Here is a 14499-nt window from a genome sequence, read left to right on the forward strand (position 1 = left end):
AACAAAGTGAGACTCTGTCTCGAAAAAAAAAAAAACAGCTTTGGGATGATTATATGACTTTTTTCCCCTTCTTTTTTTTTTTTTTGAGACAGAGTCTCACTTTGTCACCCTGGCTAGAGTGCAGAGGCATCATCATAGCTCACTGCAAGCTCAAACTCATGGGCTCAGGTGATCCTCCTGCCTCAGCCCCCTGAGTAGCTGGGACTACAGGCGTGCACCACCATGTCCAGCTAATTTTTTCTATTTTTGGTAGAGATGGGGTCTCACTCTTGCTCAGGCTGGTCTTGAGCTCCTGATCTCAAGCAATCCTCCCACTTCAGCCTCCCAGAGTGCTAGGATTACAGGCATGAGCCACCATGCCTGGCCAACATTTTTTATGAGATAATCAGTTTGTAAGGATCCCCCTAAATGTAATATAGAGAGATGTATTGCTAAAAATTGCCCATAAACAATGTCGTTGAATTTTGCGGAAGATATCATTCTTACTTTCAAGGCATTAAATATGCTGCCTGTCCATTCTCAAATCACTCATCTCATTAGGATACTTAGAAACAATTTAAAAGTCTTCAGAAGCAGTCAACTCTTAGACACCAATTAAATGGAATTGTTTTTAAATTATAGATGTATTCCTGAGCCATGGCCGCTTTAAGGGCAAGAGTAGTTAAAATTGTAGTTGGTTACTCTGTACCTGCTGTGAAATTTAGGTTATTTTTTCCCCCATAGGCTGCTGAGGGGGCTCTGATTTTTATTCAGTCACATGCATTTATTTATTTTTGTGATGATTACAACTGCTAGTTTTTTTTTAAATATTACATGAGACTTTAGACATGATGATTATATGTAAGTAAAAATCAAAATGCTTTAGAGAAACTTTCTATTTAAAGAAATAAAATATTTTGGTTTGTAAGAAAGTATATGCATTCATATAAGTAATTATGGATGCCTGCTATGCCCAAGAACTACAGCATGTGTAAAGAGTGATATGGACCCTGCCCTCAAAGAGTTGACAACCTAGGAGAACAGATAACAAATGAATACACAGAGATAAACTAAGATTGGAAATGAGAGGTGCTGTGAAAGAAGGACGGTAGATAAATGGCTTAGGAGTTCTGAGGAGGGAAAGATTTCTTCTATCTTTGGTTATCAAGACAGTAAAAGAGAAGGAAGTAGATCTTAACCACAACATAAGTTATTGGAGCCTAGCTGTTTTGACTGATTTTGTTCTAATATTGTATTTCAAGCCCCTTACATACTTGAGAGCCACCTTACCCACTCTAGATATTCCTAATATTCCACTAGCAGTAGGTTTTCCATATGGACTCTCACTGTCAATAGAGTTCGGTTAAGTAATTCATCAGAAGGCTTTTTATTGTGAGAGCTCTCAACATGGGCCTTACCTGTTGGACAAGAAATACTTCTCCTGGGCTCTCAGGTCCCTTTGATCCCAGATATGCCACCTTACTTTTTCAAGGACCTCTCCTCATTCCCATGTCTAAAACCAGTGGTATTGATCTGATCTTAGTGTTCTGAACATTTGTTTTAGTTTGTATTTACGAGAGGTTGCGGATTAAGGTCTGTTAGCTAATGACTTCTGTTTCTCTTTGCTTAAACAACTTATTAAGGTGTGATCACGATGGCTGTGGAAAAGCATTTGCAGCAAGCCACCACCTTAAAACTCACGTCCGTACACATACTGGTGAGTTCAGGCCAATTTTTATTTTTTATTTTAACCTTCATCAAGCCTATAGCTATCAGTGTTTCCATGGAGACCTGCAGGGCTAGGTGGAGAGAGTGATCCTAATCAGCTCAGCCTTCACCTATAATGTTTGAGTTTCTTTCAGAGGTGAAAGGATCTAAAGGTTGGACTCAGGAATCCAACCTTAAGAAACGAAACCAATACAGAGATACTCTAAAAAAGAGCCTATGAGAAAACTAATCTTCTCTTTTTAAACTTACCAGCAGCAGGCCATTCCCAGTGCTTTGCACTGCATTAAGTTTTGGGACTGAGATGATTAACATGTAATTTATTCAACTCTTAACAACTGTTATCTAGACTCTCTTAACGATATTTACTTTCCTCTTTTAGGGAAAGGTGGGTTTCTTCATCCAGTCTTAATGACTTTGTGGTAAGATTAACCCTACTTTGTCATTCTTACAGGTGAAAGACCCTTCTTCTGCCCCAGTAATGGCTGTGAGAGAACATTCAGCACTCAATATAGTCTCAAAAGTCACATGAAAGGTCATGATAACAAAGGACATTCATACAATGCACTTCCACAACACAATGGATCAGAGGTATGCAGTGTTCTTGTCTCTTCTTTTGATCTGGGCACCATAGAACATCAAGAATTGTTTGCATATCACAATAAAAGGTTAAAATGTCTTCTCTGTATATCTGTGACAGGGAAGAAATCAGGGTTAAGATCTGTCTTGACTTGCATATTCAGCCACCTACTCAACATCTCCACCCATACACCATCTACTCTTGTCAAACTTAACATGTCCAAACCTGTTACTCCTATAGTCTTCCCCACCTTAGTAAATGGTAACTCTAGTTTTCTAATGGCAGAGGCCAAAACTCTTATAACCATTCTTTTTTTTTTTTTTTTGAGACAGAGTCTCGCTCTGTTGCCCTGGCTAGAGTGCCGTGGTGTCAGCCTAGCTCACAGCAACCTCAAACTCCTGGGCTCAAGCAATCCTCCTGCCTCAGCCTCTTGAGTAGCTGGGACTGCAGGCATGTGCCACCATGCCCGGCTAATTTTTCTATGTATATTTTTAGCTGTCCATATAATTTCTTTCTATTTTTAGTAGAGACAGGGTCTCGCTCTTGCTCAGGCTGGTCTCGAACTCCTGAGCTCAAACAATCCACCCACCTCGGCCTCCCAGAGTGCTAGGATTACAGGCGTGAGCCACCGTGCCCAGCCTCTTATAGTCATTCTTGACTCCTTTTTTTCCCTTATATGCCAAATCCACCAGCAAAGTCTATCAGCTCTCCCTTGAGAATTTATCTAGAATCTGATCACTTCTTCTGATTACTTTGTTCAATACAGTATTGTCTTTTTGCCTGGATTGTTGCAATAACCTGCTGTGTGGGCTTCTTAGCACTCCCCCCCACCACCCACTTTGCCTGATAATATATAGAGTAGTCTTTATAAACCATAATGCAGATAATGTCTGTCGTCTACTCATAACCCTCCAGTAGCTTCTTGTAACACTTAAAGTAAAAGTCAAAATCTTTTTTTTTTTTTTTGAGGCAGAGTCTCGCTCTGTTGCCCGGGCTAGGGTGAGTGCCGTGGCATCAGCCTAGCTCACAGCAACGTCAAACTCCTGGGCTTAAGCGATCCTACTGCCTCAGCCTCCCGAGTAGCTGGGACTACAGGCATGTGCCACCATGCCCGGCTAATTTTTTCTATATATATTTTTAGTTGTCCAGATAATTTCTTTCTATTTTTAGTAGAGACAGGGTCTCGCTCTTGCTCAGGCTGGTCTCGAACTCCTGAGCTCAGCCTCCCAGAATGCTAGGATTACAGGCGTGAGCCACCGCGCCCGGCCTAAAGTAAAAGTCAAAATCTTTGTAATGGTCCACAAGGCCCTACACATTCTGACCCAGTCACTTCTCTGACCTCATGTACTTCTCTTCCTCTTACTTTAGCCATATTGTCCTCTTTGTGGTTCCTTGAACCAAGGAAAGTCCACTTCTGCTTCTGAGCTTTTGTACTTGCTGTACTTTCTGCTTGGAATACTTTCCCCAGATATGTACGTGGCGACACCCTCTTTCCTTCAATTTCTGCTCAAATTCTACTTATCTGAGAGTCTGTCCCTAAGCATCTAACAAAAGAGTGATTCCTATTCCAGCATTCCTTATTCCCCTTACTCTCCATAGCACTTACCATCCTCTTGCATACTGTATGTTTATTTGTTTTTTGGTCCCTTCTCTCTCCACTAAAATGTAAGCTCTGTGGGGCAGGGACTTTGTTTTGTTCATTATTGTTTCCCTGGACCTAGAACAGGCCTAATAGGTAGTAGATGCTCAATGAGTATTTGTTGAATGCATGCATGAGTGGGAACATCTGGTCCACATGAGGTAAGCTAGGCTACCAACTAACATGTATAAATTGTGATTGGCATTCTAGGAATCCAGAGTCAGAGTTAGCCTGGGCAGTGGAGTTTGAATAGTAAGTCCTCGGTACCACTCTGAGTAAGGAATCCTCGGGAGACACAGTGGCATACTGGAAGGAACATTGACTTTTCAGTCAGAAGCACTGGATTTGTCTTTTGCTAATTATCATGTGTTTGGGGCACTTCATTCCCACAGTCTTAGCATCAATTTCCTCATATTAAAAAATACTTCCAAGGTTTATGAATAGGAAATGAGGTCGTGTGAAATCACTGTATAGATGATTAGACCAATTATACAAATATTATTAATTTTATATTATTATAGCTTTTGTTACTCTGGAGTCTGAGTCAAGAGATAATTTTAAAACTCTTTATTAACCAATTTTAATAAATGTAAGGATTCTTTTAAGAATATCAGGATTTTTAAAAAATGAAGTAATTCACTTAGCCCTTGCTCTGGGTGATTTATACCTCTCCAGGTAACACATCTAAACATTTGGAACCTTCGAGACTTTGTAATCAAGTGTTTTATTACCTGATATGCTGCTATAAATCCTGATTTTTGTTACCCAATTATAATTTTTTCTCTTTCACAGGATACAAATCACTCACTTTGTCTAAGTGACTTGAGCCTTCTGTCCACAGATGCTGAATTGCGAGAAAATTCCAACACAGTAAGTGTACCTGTTAATATAGGTGCTAGAAAAATAGGTGCAAGAATCGGCCCTCCCTTTGCTGGGAAAATTGAGGCAGGCCAGTCTCTGAAGTCTTATAGATTTAATTGTGTTTAATTACTACCATTTAGGATTTTTTTCTTTCTTTCTCCTTATAAGAGTTTTATTAGGAGAGGTTGTTCTCTTGATGCCTAATGCCTTTTGACCTAGGTCATTTGGTAATCTCCTTGCCTCAGAAAATTTCTTTCTTTTATTCATTTAGCAAATAGTTATCTATAACTTCATCAGGCACTGTGCTAGTGCTGAGCTTATAGTGGTGGAAAAGTAAGTATGGTTTGCACTTGAGGAGCTTAAAGTCTAGCACTGTAATATGTAGCCAGAATTCTAGTTTCTGAACTTTCTCAAACCCTATCTGTCTGGCCTGGCTTAGTCTTTTCCCTTCTCTAAACTCACCTTATTGGGTTTTTTGAAGGAAACCTCCTACAGAGGCCTCTGCTAAAGGACAAACCCATTCTATCTTGATCTGATTGCCTTGATTCCGGCTGTTAGGAAATTTTCCCACCATTCCCATGGCTCTGTGATGTGACTGACAAACTACTGCTTTGAATCTGAGCCTCTGCAGGCTCCTCCACATGAACCCAAGAGTTTTACTGTATTTCCAACACTAATTTTGAGTTTGGATATTTGGTTGTTTTTCTTGGTACCTAAATATAGATTAAGCTAGATTTTCTGTGACTATATGCATAACGAATACATGTAATGGGAAGTATTTGAATTCTCAAAGTGTGGTTAGTAGAGTCAACTACAGCACTTCTAAAATTCTAGGTTCTTGGGCCTCCCCCTAGGCCTACTCAGTCAGCACATCTGGGAGTGGTGTCTGTAACTGCATTTTTATATAAGCACCCAAGGCCTGGATTCTCCCTCTGGTAATGGCAGAGTTGCTCTTATGAGACCAACTGTCCCATAGAAAACAACTATAAACACTGGAAAAAATATAAAAAACAACTATGCAAAGGCACTGGTGAGCAACCAACAGCAAACAGAGGTAACCTTGGAAGAAGGGATGCTTGGAAGATGGTAAAGGCACTGGATAGGCTTGCAGATTTAATGGGCAGGCCCCAGTTGGCACCAAACAAGGCAAGGTGGCCAAACTCAATAGAAAACTCAGTCTTACTGGCTCGAATAGCCAGAGGGCAGAGTGCAGGGTAATCACAGCACCTGGAAAGTGAGAGGAGATAGCCTGAAAGAGTCACAAAGGGGGAGCCCCAAGTTCTGTGTATTAACTCTGCCCAAATCTCTAGCTGACCCTTGAACTTTGGATGTGGGGAAGAGACACTAAGCAGACCAGGTAAGGCTAAAGAACTGAACAAAGGGCCGGGCATGGTGGCTCGTGCCTGTAATCCTACCACTCTAGGAGGCCGGGGCGGAAGGATTGCTTCAGGTCAGGAGTTCAAGACCAGCCTGAGCAAGAGCAAGACCCTGTCTCTACTAAAAATAGAAAGAAATTAGCTGGACAACTAAAAATATATAGAGAAAAAATTAGCTGGGCATGGTGGCACATGCCTGTAGTCCCAGCTACTCAGGAGGCTGAGGCAGAAGGATTGCTTGAGCCCGGGAGTTTGAGGTTGCTGTGAGCTAGGCTGACGCCACGGCACTCTAGCCTGGGCGACAGACTGAGACTCTGTCTCAAAGAAAACAAAAAAAAGAACAAAGATTGCAGCTGCTGTCTACTGCACGGGTGTTAACAGAGTGTTCACATCAACAAAGAAATAAACCCTCTTTGAAAATGTAAAAAAGAATACAGAGTCTCTACAATTTATCATTTGCAATGTTCAAAGCAATCCAAAATTAGTGAACACATGAAGAAACAGGAAAACATGACCCCTGCTCAAGGGAAAAGATAACCTTTGGAAACCAACTGTGATGACCCATCTAGATAATAGAATTAACAGACAAGGATTTTTTTTTTAACTTCTTTAATGGAATAAGGATTTTTAAGTAGTTTTTATATGCTCAAGGACATAAAGGAATATGCTTGAAATGATTGAATGAATAGGAAATCTCAGCAGAGATATAGGAAATATAAACAATGTACCAAATGGAAATCAAAAATATATCTGAAATAAAAAATTCACTAGATGGGCTTAATAGCAGATTGGAAATCACAGAAGAATTAGTTAAGTTGAAGATAGATCAATAGAAATGAACTAATTTGAAGAATAAAGAGAAAAAGATTAAGTGCTTCATATGATTTTTGTACATATTCATATTTCACAACTAATGATCTAAAAGAAATTTCTATACTAGGTGGCCTAGATGCCCTCTAAGCTACCCAACTAAGATTTCTGGGTATAATATCCCTTTAACATTTGACTGTGTTAACTGTGGCCACTCTCTGGCCAGGACTATGACCTATTACTGAGGAGTTTTCTAGAGCCATAGGATCATCCGATGAGATACCTTGATATAAGGGGATATTAAATATTTGTAAATAAGGGAAGCCTTTTCTACCACGGTTTATATCATCAAGAGAAGGGAGCTCTGTCCCTTGGAATTTAATTGTATATTATGCCCCTTGTACCCAGCATTCATCCCAGATTTGGAAATAGTTTGATTTTAGTCTTTCAAATTAAGGCTGTAGTTCCTTAAAGTAATAGGATTAATTTTGCTTTGTTTTAAAAAAAAAAATTAGGGCCAGGTGTGGTGGCTCATGCCTGTAATCCTAGCACTCTGGGAGGCCGAGGCGGGAGGATTGCTTGAGCTCAGGAGTTCAAGACCAGCCTGAGCAAGAGTGAAACCCCATCTCTACTAAAAATAGAAAAATTAGCTGGGTGTGGTGGTGTGCACCTGTAATCCCAGCTACTTGGGAGGCTGAGGCAGGAGAATAGCTTGAGCCCAGGAGTTGGAGGTTTCTGTGACATAGGCTGATGCCACGGTACTCTAGCCCAGGTGACAGAGTGAGACTCCATCTCAAAATAAATAAATAAAATAAAAATTAGAACTTGTTAAAATCAAATGAGAAATTTGTATGAGATAATAATTTTATGGGTTTCTCAGCAGCCACATGTGTATGCATGTCCTAGAAATGAACTCTGGTTTGCTCAGAGCTTTTGTTAAAGGAGGGTTGAAGGTGCTAGGGAATGACCCACTGTTCCGTTTGGCTGCTGAGCTCCAGGATCTATCCTGGTCCCAGACAGCCCCCAGTGTTCTTCCTGCTGTTTTTCTTTCCTCCAGGCCTCAGAGGCTCAGCCTGTTCCTGTCTCTTCCACTTTTCAGAGTTGTTCCCACTTACTCTGCCCCCAGGATTTTTACTCTGAAGCCTGACAATGGCTTCAACATTTTCCTTTTTTTTTTTTTTTTTTGTAAATCTTAAAAAACTTTTTATTAAGGTACAATATACATACAGAAAAGTGTGTGTATTATGAAGGTACAGCTTGATGAATCATCACAATCCATCATCCCCATGTAACCAGCACCCAGATCAAGAAACAGAGCATTTGAGGCACCCTAGAAGCACCCCTCATGCCCAAGACAGCCAGTATCTCTCCCTAAGGATAATCATTGTTCTGACTTCCTGACAACTAAGATCAGTTTTTCCTGTTTTTCTGCTTTTATGCTTGGAATCATATGCTTGTTTGTGTCTGGCTTTTTTCTCGCAACATTATGTTTAAGAAATTAAACCATATTGTTGCATATAGTTATAGATCATTCATTCTTGTTGTTGAACAGTATTACACTAAATGAATATACCACAATTTGTTCTTTCTCCTGTTGGGCATTTGGATACTTTCTAGTTTGGAGTGAGTACAAATAGCCCTGCTGTGAACAGTCTTACACATATGTTTTGCAGGTGCACAGGCACATTCCTTTTTGTTTGTTTTTTTCCCCCAGTGTTATTGAGGTATCATTGACAAATATGGCCCTTTCCTTTTTAATGATGTTACTACTGATAATGATTTATAAATAGGTAGAACAAAAATAATAACCATGAGGAAGTTGCAAAGCTTACTACTCAGTGGTACTTGTTAGCCTACTATTTTTCAAACTGGATTGCCCCTTTATATTGGGTTATATAATAAAGTCATGGTTTACAATCAACATATCAAAGACATCAACAGAATAGAAAATATCAGAGGACATTGCACATAGTAAGGGTAAGCTGTGTTCCATAGACTTTTGTTTCACTTATGCATATGAATATGATTATAATATGAAGTATATATGTATAAATAATGTAAATTGCATTTCTTTGTGTCACAGTGAAAATTTAAAGGCCACACTATTGGCCTATGAGTCTTGACTGCCTCTGGACTAGAAGGTGGAAGTCCTGCATAGGTTTCTGCCTTCAGCTTTCATCCTACTAGCAATCAGAATCATTGAACTTCCCCTCTCACTCTTCAGCTGATAGAATCATAATAGAATAATTGGCCTCTCTTGGCTCCAGTGGTCAGTTTCATCTCTGAGCACCTCTAGATTGGTGGACAGCAAAATGATCCTTCTGAGTTCTCCCTCCCAGAAGCAGAATTGTTGCAAAATGACCTTAAAATACAAGTTGGCACTGGGGCAAAACTTGGCCTAAAGATAGGTTTTAGTCTGGTCTATATAGTGTGCTTAAATTATTTTCAGTTACAGTTGACCCTTGAACAACGTGGGGATTAGGGGTACTGATGCCCTCCACATAGTCAAATCCACATATAACCTCTGACTCCCCAAAACTTAACTACTAATAGCCTACTATTGACCAGAAGCCTTACCAATAACATAAACAGTCGATTAACACACATTTTCTGTTATATGTATATACTGTATTTTTACAATAAAGTAAGAGAAAAGAGAATGTTAAGAAAATCACATGGGCCGGGCGCGGTGGCTCACGCCTGTAATCCTAGCACTCTGGGAGGCCGAGGCGGGTGGATCGCTCGAGGTCAGAAGTTCGAGACCAGCCTGAGCAACAGCGAGACCCCGTCTCTACTAAAAATAGAAAGAAATTATTTGGCCAACTAAAACATATATATAGAAAAAAAAATTAGCCGGGCATGGTGGCGCATGTCTGTAGTCCCAGCTACTTGGGAGGCTGAGGCAGAAGGATCGCTTAAGCCCAGGAGTTTGAGGTTGCTGTGAGCTAGGCTGACGCCACGGCACTCACTCTAGCCAGGGCAACAAAGTGACACTCTGTCTCAATAAATAAATAAATAAATAAATAGATAGATAGATAGATAGATAGATAGATAGATAGATAGAAAATCACATGGAAGAGAAAATAAATTTGTTATTTATTAAGTGGATTATCATAAAGGTCTTTATCCTCATCATCTTCACATTGAGTAGGCTGAGGAAGAGGAGGAGTTGGTCTTGCTGTCTCAGGGGTGGCAAAGGCAGAAGAAAATCCACATGCACATGCACCCATGCAGTTGTTCAAGGGTCAACTGTACTTGCTTTTATTTATAATACAAGATGGCACATTTCATGTAAAAATCCAAATTTCACTCTATCTTGAGTTCACGTAATCTCTTGCCTGCACAGTTACGTGGCAGCATCCAGCTGAAGCCCTTCAGATAACCAGGCACATCCTCGTCCATGTCATGTGCCACAACCCCCCATATCTGCCCCCTCGCTTCACTTATTTCTGTTGGTCGCCGGGACTTCTGTAGGCGGCTGCTGTTATCACTCTTGCCCCACAGAACACACAGGTGGAGGTGGCCTGGAGGTGGCCTGTGGATAAAAGAACTGCAGTTTTTCCCCTTCCCTTAATTCAAGTGAAGAGTGATCATTTTAGTTAGTGCTTATTGGGAGTCAGGCCCTGAGGACATTTTGTTGTTGGGGTCCCCCCCTTATTTTATCTTTCTTTAAATCCCTTTGACCTTTTATTAAGTGTAGAGCTATCAACGTTGTTTGTCATTGTTTCGTTGTATTGTTTAATTTATTACCATGGGTACATATTAGAACATCATAGATATTATATAATGACCTTGAAAGATATTCACAATATGTTATTATTACATGAGAAAAGCAAATTGCAGAGTAATGGATGTTATACAATCCCATTTTTATGTAGGATTTGATTTTTTAGTGCAGGAATCAGCAAGCTTTTTTGGTAAAGGGCCAGATAGTAATATTTTAGGCTTTGTGGGCCACATGGTCTCTGTTACAACTACTCATATCTATAAACAATACTTAAATGGCTGAGTACCACTATAACCATCATTCCCACTCCTAACACGGCTGTCCTGCAGTGTTCCAATAAAACTTTATTTACAAAAACAGGCAAGTCATAGTTTGCCAACTCCTATGTTAGAGTATCTGAGGACTCAAATCTTTAGTGTCTGAGGTTTAGGGTAATATATGTTACTTTGAAATAGGAGAAGATGAAAACAAGAGGCAGATCAGAAGATCATTCGAGTTCTGGAGTTATGAATACGCTCTGTTTGGTGAAGAACCATCTGAGGATGAAGGGTTTCACATCTCTGTCTTTCTCCAACAGACACAGGGCCAGGACCTCGGCACAGTTTCACCAACAGTCATCTTTGAGTCAATATTCCAGAATTCAGATGACACAGCAATTCAGGAAGATCCACGACAGACAGGTGTGTTTTGCAGACTCATCTTGCTGCCATCTCAGCACTTGTTGACACACCGAGTAACAGGCACAGAGAAATGTCCCAGTTAGTGAGCTTAAATGAAGTGGGATTCCCGGTAAGGGTCAGAGAAGTATAGGTCTTTTCATTCAATTCCATCTTTTCCCCTGTTTCCCTCAGTCCTGAAAAAGAGTGTCTCCTTTCCCAGAATCTCTTGTTGGCTTTAAAAAATGGAAGGAGCTGTGAGCTCTTTCTTTTGATGTGATAATACCTTGTTCATGAGTGGATAGGACCCACAAACTGAGCTTTGGATGCATAGATCATACTGTATTTGAATGAAAATTTGTCTATAAAACTTCACAGTAGCCAGAAAGTATATTTACTGGTCATGCCAAGAAAAGGATGTCTAGTCTCTTTTCCAGAAAAGCCTTAGGACACTTTGACACTTTTTTTTATGGTTATACCTATACTAGGTCTTCACATTTAGAAAGTGAGCTTGATCATGAAACTCAGTACTTTGAAAAGCAGAAAGCCAGCCTTCCAGCAGTGAAGGAATTGGCTCTAATGGACTTTAGCTGTCTTTTGTTTAGCCCATAATGACTGTGTTTTTGTGGCTCCTCTAAGGCATGGGATATGTATATATATTTCTATTTCTTTTTCTTGCCAGCTGCCTTGATTGAAAGTTTTAATGGTGATGCAGAGTCAGTCAGTGATGTTCCGCCATCCACAGGAAATTCAGCATCTTTATCTCTTCTACTTGTACTGCAGCCTGGCATCTCCGAGCCACCCCAGCCTCTACTACCAGCCTCAGCTCCGTCTGCTCCTCCGCCTGCTCCCTCCCTAGGAACTGGTTCCCAGCAAGGTGCATTTGGCAACCCCCCTGCTCTCTTACAACCTCCAGAAGTGCCTGTTCCCCACAGCACACAGTTGGCTGCTAATCATCAAGAGTTTCTTCCGTACCCCCAGGCACCGCAGCCCATCGTCCCGGGACTTTCTGTTGTTGCTGGGGCCTCTGCATCAGCAGCGGCGGTGGCATCAGCTGTGGCAGCACCAGCCCCACCACAAAGTACTACTGAGCCCCTGCCAGCCATGGTCCAGACTCTGCCCCTGGGTGCCAACTCTGTCCTAACTAATAATCCCCCTATAACCATCACCCCGACTCCCAACACGGCCATCCTGCAGTCCAACCTAGTCATGGGAGAACAGAACTTACAATGGATATTAAATGGTGCCACCAGTTCACCACAAAACCAAGAACAAATTGTAAGTATTATGTATAAACATACTCAGTGGGGTGAAGTATATTTACATTGGTGACATGTTCAGAGGCTTTTACTTCACAAAGGAAAATGGCTATCATATCCACCCTGAAACATGTCATTCTGCCTCCTAGTCATTTTCCCCATAATCGAATAGTATAAATACAGGGAATGCTGTCGTCAGTACCTACAATAAGGAGGCAGAGAAACAGCCTTTAAGTTTACCTAGCAGGAGGCACTTGAACAAATATTCCTATTAATACTGCAATCTGATCACCTCGTCTCATAATATGGAAAGCAGTCAGCAAACTCCAGAGGCTCAAGAATATCTCAGAAAAGCGGGTTGTCTCCAAGCCAGAGCCAGACTGATGTGAGGGACTGATGTGACCCAGTCAGATGGAACCAGGCAGCAGTGGCCAAATCAGAGAAATAGTCTGTGCTGCCAGAGCCCACCATAGAACCATTTTCTAAGGAAGTGTTTGGTCTTGATGACTATGGAAATGACTTGGTCATTCAATTAAATATATTTTGAAAGCCTAATATTTGCCAGATGCCACATTGGATACTCTGGAAGATTCACAGAAAATTGAAAAACATGATTTCTTATTCATAAAAACGTATATTCTAGTTAAAGAGGCTAAAATGTGTAAAAGAAAGTTAATATTATCTGTAGGTAAAGTGCCAAATAATAGCAATGGTAATTAAAAAATAAGAAAAGCTATAATTTATTGAGTCCTTACTAAGTGTAAGGACTTACTGTGCTAAGCACTTTTTAAAATTGAGGCTCTAGCATGTGTCAGTTATTAACTATGTACATTACTTTTCAGATTACTTTTTTTTTTTTAAGATTTTATGGAACAGGCCGGGTGCGGTGGCTCACGCCTGTAATCCTAGCACTCTGGGAGGCCGAGGCGGGTGGATCGCTCAAGGTCAGGAGTTCGAGACCAGCCTGAGCAAGAGCGAGACACCGTCTCTACTAAAAAAATAGAAAGAAATTATCTGGCCAACTAAAATATATATAGCAAAAATTAGCTGGGCATGGTGGTGCATGCCTGTGGTCCCAGCTACTCGGGAGGCTGAGGCAGTAGGATCGCTTAAGCCCAGGAGTTTGAGGTTACTGTGAGCTAGGCTAACGCCATGGCACTCACTCTAGCCCGGGCAAAAAAAAAAAAAAAAAAAAGATTTTTATGGAACAGATAGTATAGAGAGTTCCCATGTACCTTTCCCCTCACCAGTTTCCCCCGTTATTAACATCTTACATCAGTATGGTACATTTGTTACAATTGATGAAGCAATATTGATACATTATTATTAACTAAAGTCCATAGGTTACATTAGAATCCATTCTTTGTGTTGTACTGTTCTTTGGTTTTACAAATGCATAATGTCAGGTAGCCACCATTACATTATCCAGAATAGTTCAACCACCCTAAGAATTCCCTGTATTCCACTTAGTCATCCCTTCCCCGCTGCCAACAACCAATGATCTTTTTACTGTCTCTGTATATCTCTATGTCGCACTAAGCACATATTAACATAGTACAACAATCCTAAGAGGTAGGTGTGATTTTACCAATGGAGAGATGAGATCCAGAGAGGTTCAGTGGCTGCCTGAAGGTCACACAGCGTATAAGTAGCAAAACTGGGATAGACAGGCTGACGTCAGAGTCTGTGCTCTTGGCTACTACATTGTGCTGCTAGGTGAGGGGTTCAGACCCGAAGGGCTTGTTGAGTGGCCATACAGGTCAGGTGAGCCTTGAGACATGAGTAGGAATTAGATGGAGAAGAGGGTGTACTAGGTAGGAGAATCTGTGGGTGGATGTATGCTGCTATCAAACAAACTGGAAAGGCGGTTTGGACTAAATAGTGAGA

At 40.8% G+C, this 14499-nt stretch overlaps 1 protein-coding gene across 2 annotated transcripts in view; it reads left to right on the forward strand.

Annotated features, from left to right (window-relative positions):
- MTF1 (metal regulatory transcription factor 1) overlaps positions 1-14499 on the forward strand; it is a 42358-nt gene that overhangs the window by 19041 nt on the left and 8818 nt on the right. For both annotated transcript variants that reach the window (XM_045548222.1, XM_045548223.1), the window contains exons 5-9: positions 1623-1696; positions 2159-2295; positions 4716-4793; positions 11275-11377; positions 12036-12631. In XM_045548222.1, coding sequence (XP_045404178.1) covers positions 1623-1696; positions 2159-2295; positions 4716-4793; positions 11275-11377; positions 12036-12631 — 988 coding nt within the window. The remainder of the gene's footprint in view (positions 1-1622; positions 1697-2158; positions 2296-4715; positions 4794-11274; positions 11378-12035; positions 12632-14499) is intronic.

This window comes from Lemur catta, chromosome 3 (genome assembly GCF_020740605.2).
Source record: "Lemur catta isolate mLemCat1 chromosome 3, mLemCat1.pri, whole genome shotgun sequence".
NCBI classification, from domain to species: domain Eukaryota; kingdom Metazoa; phylum Chordata; class Mammalia; order Primates; family Lemuridae; genus Lemur; species Lemur catta.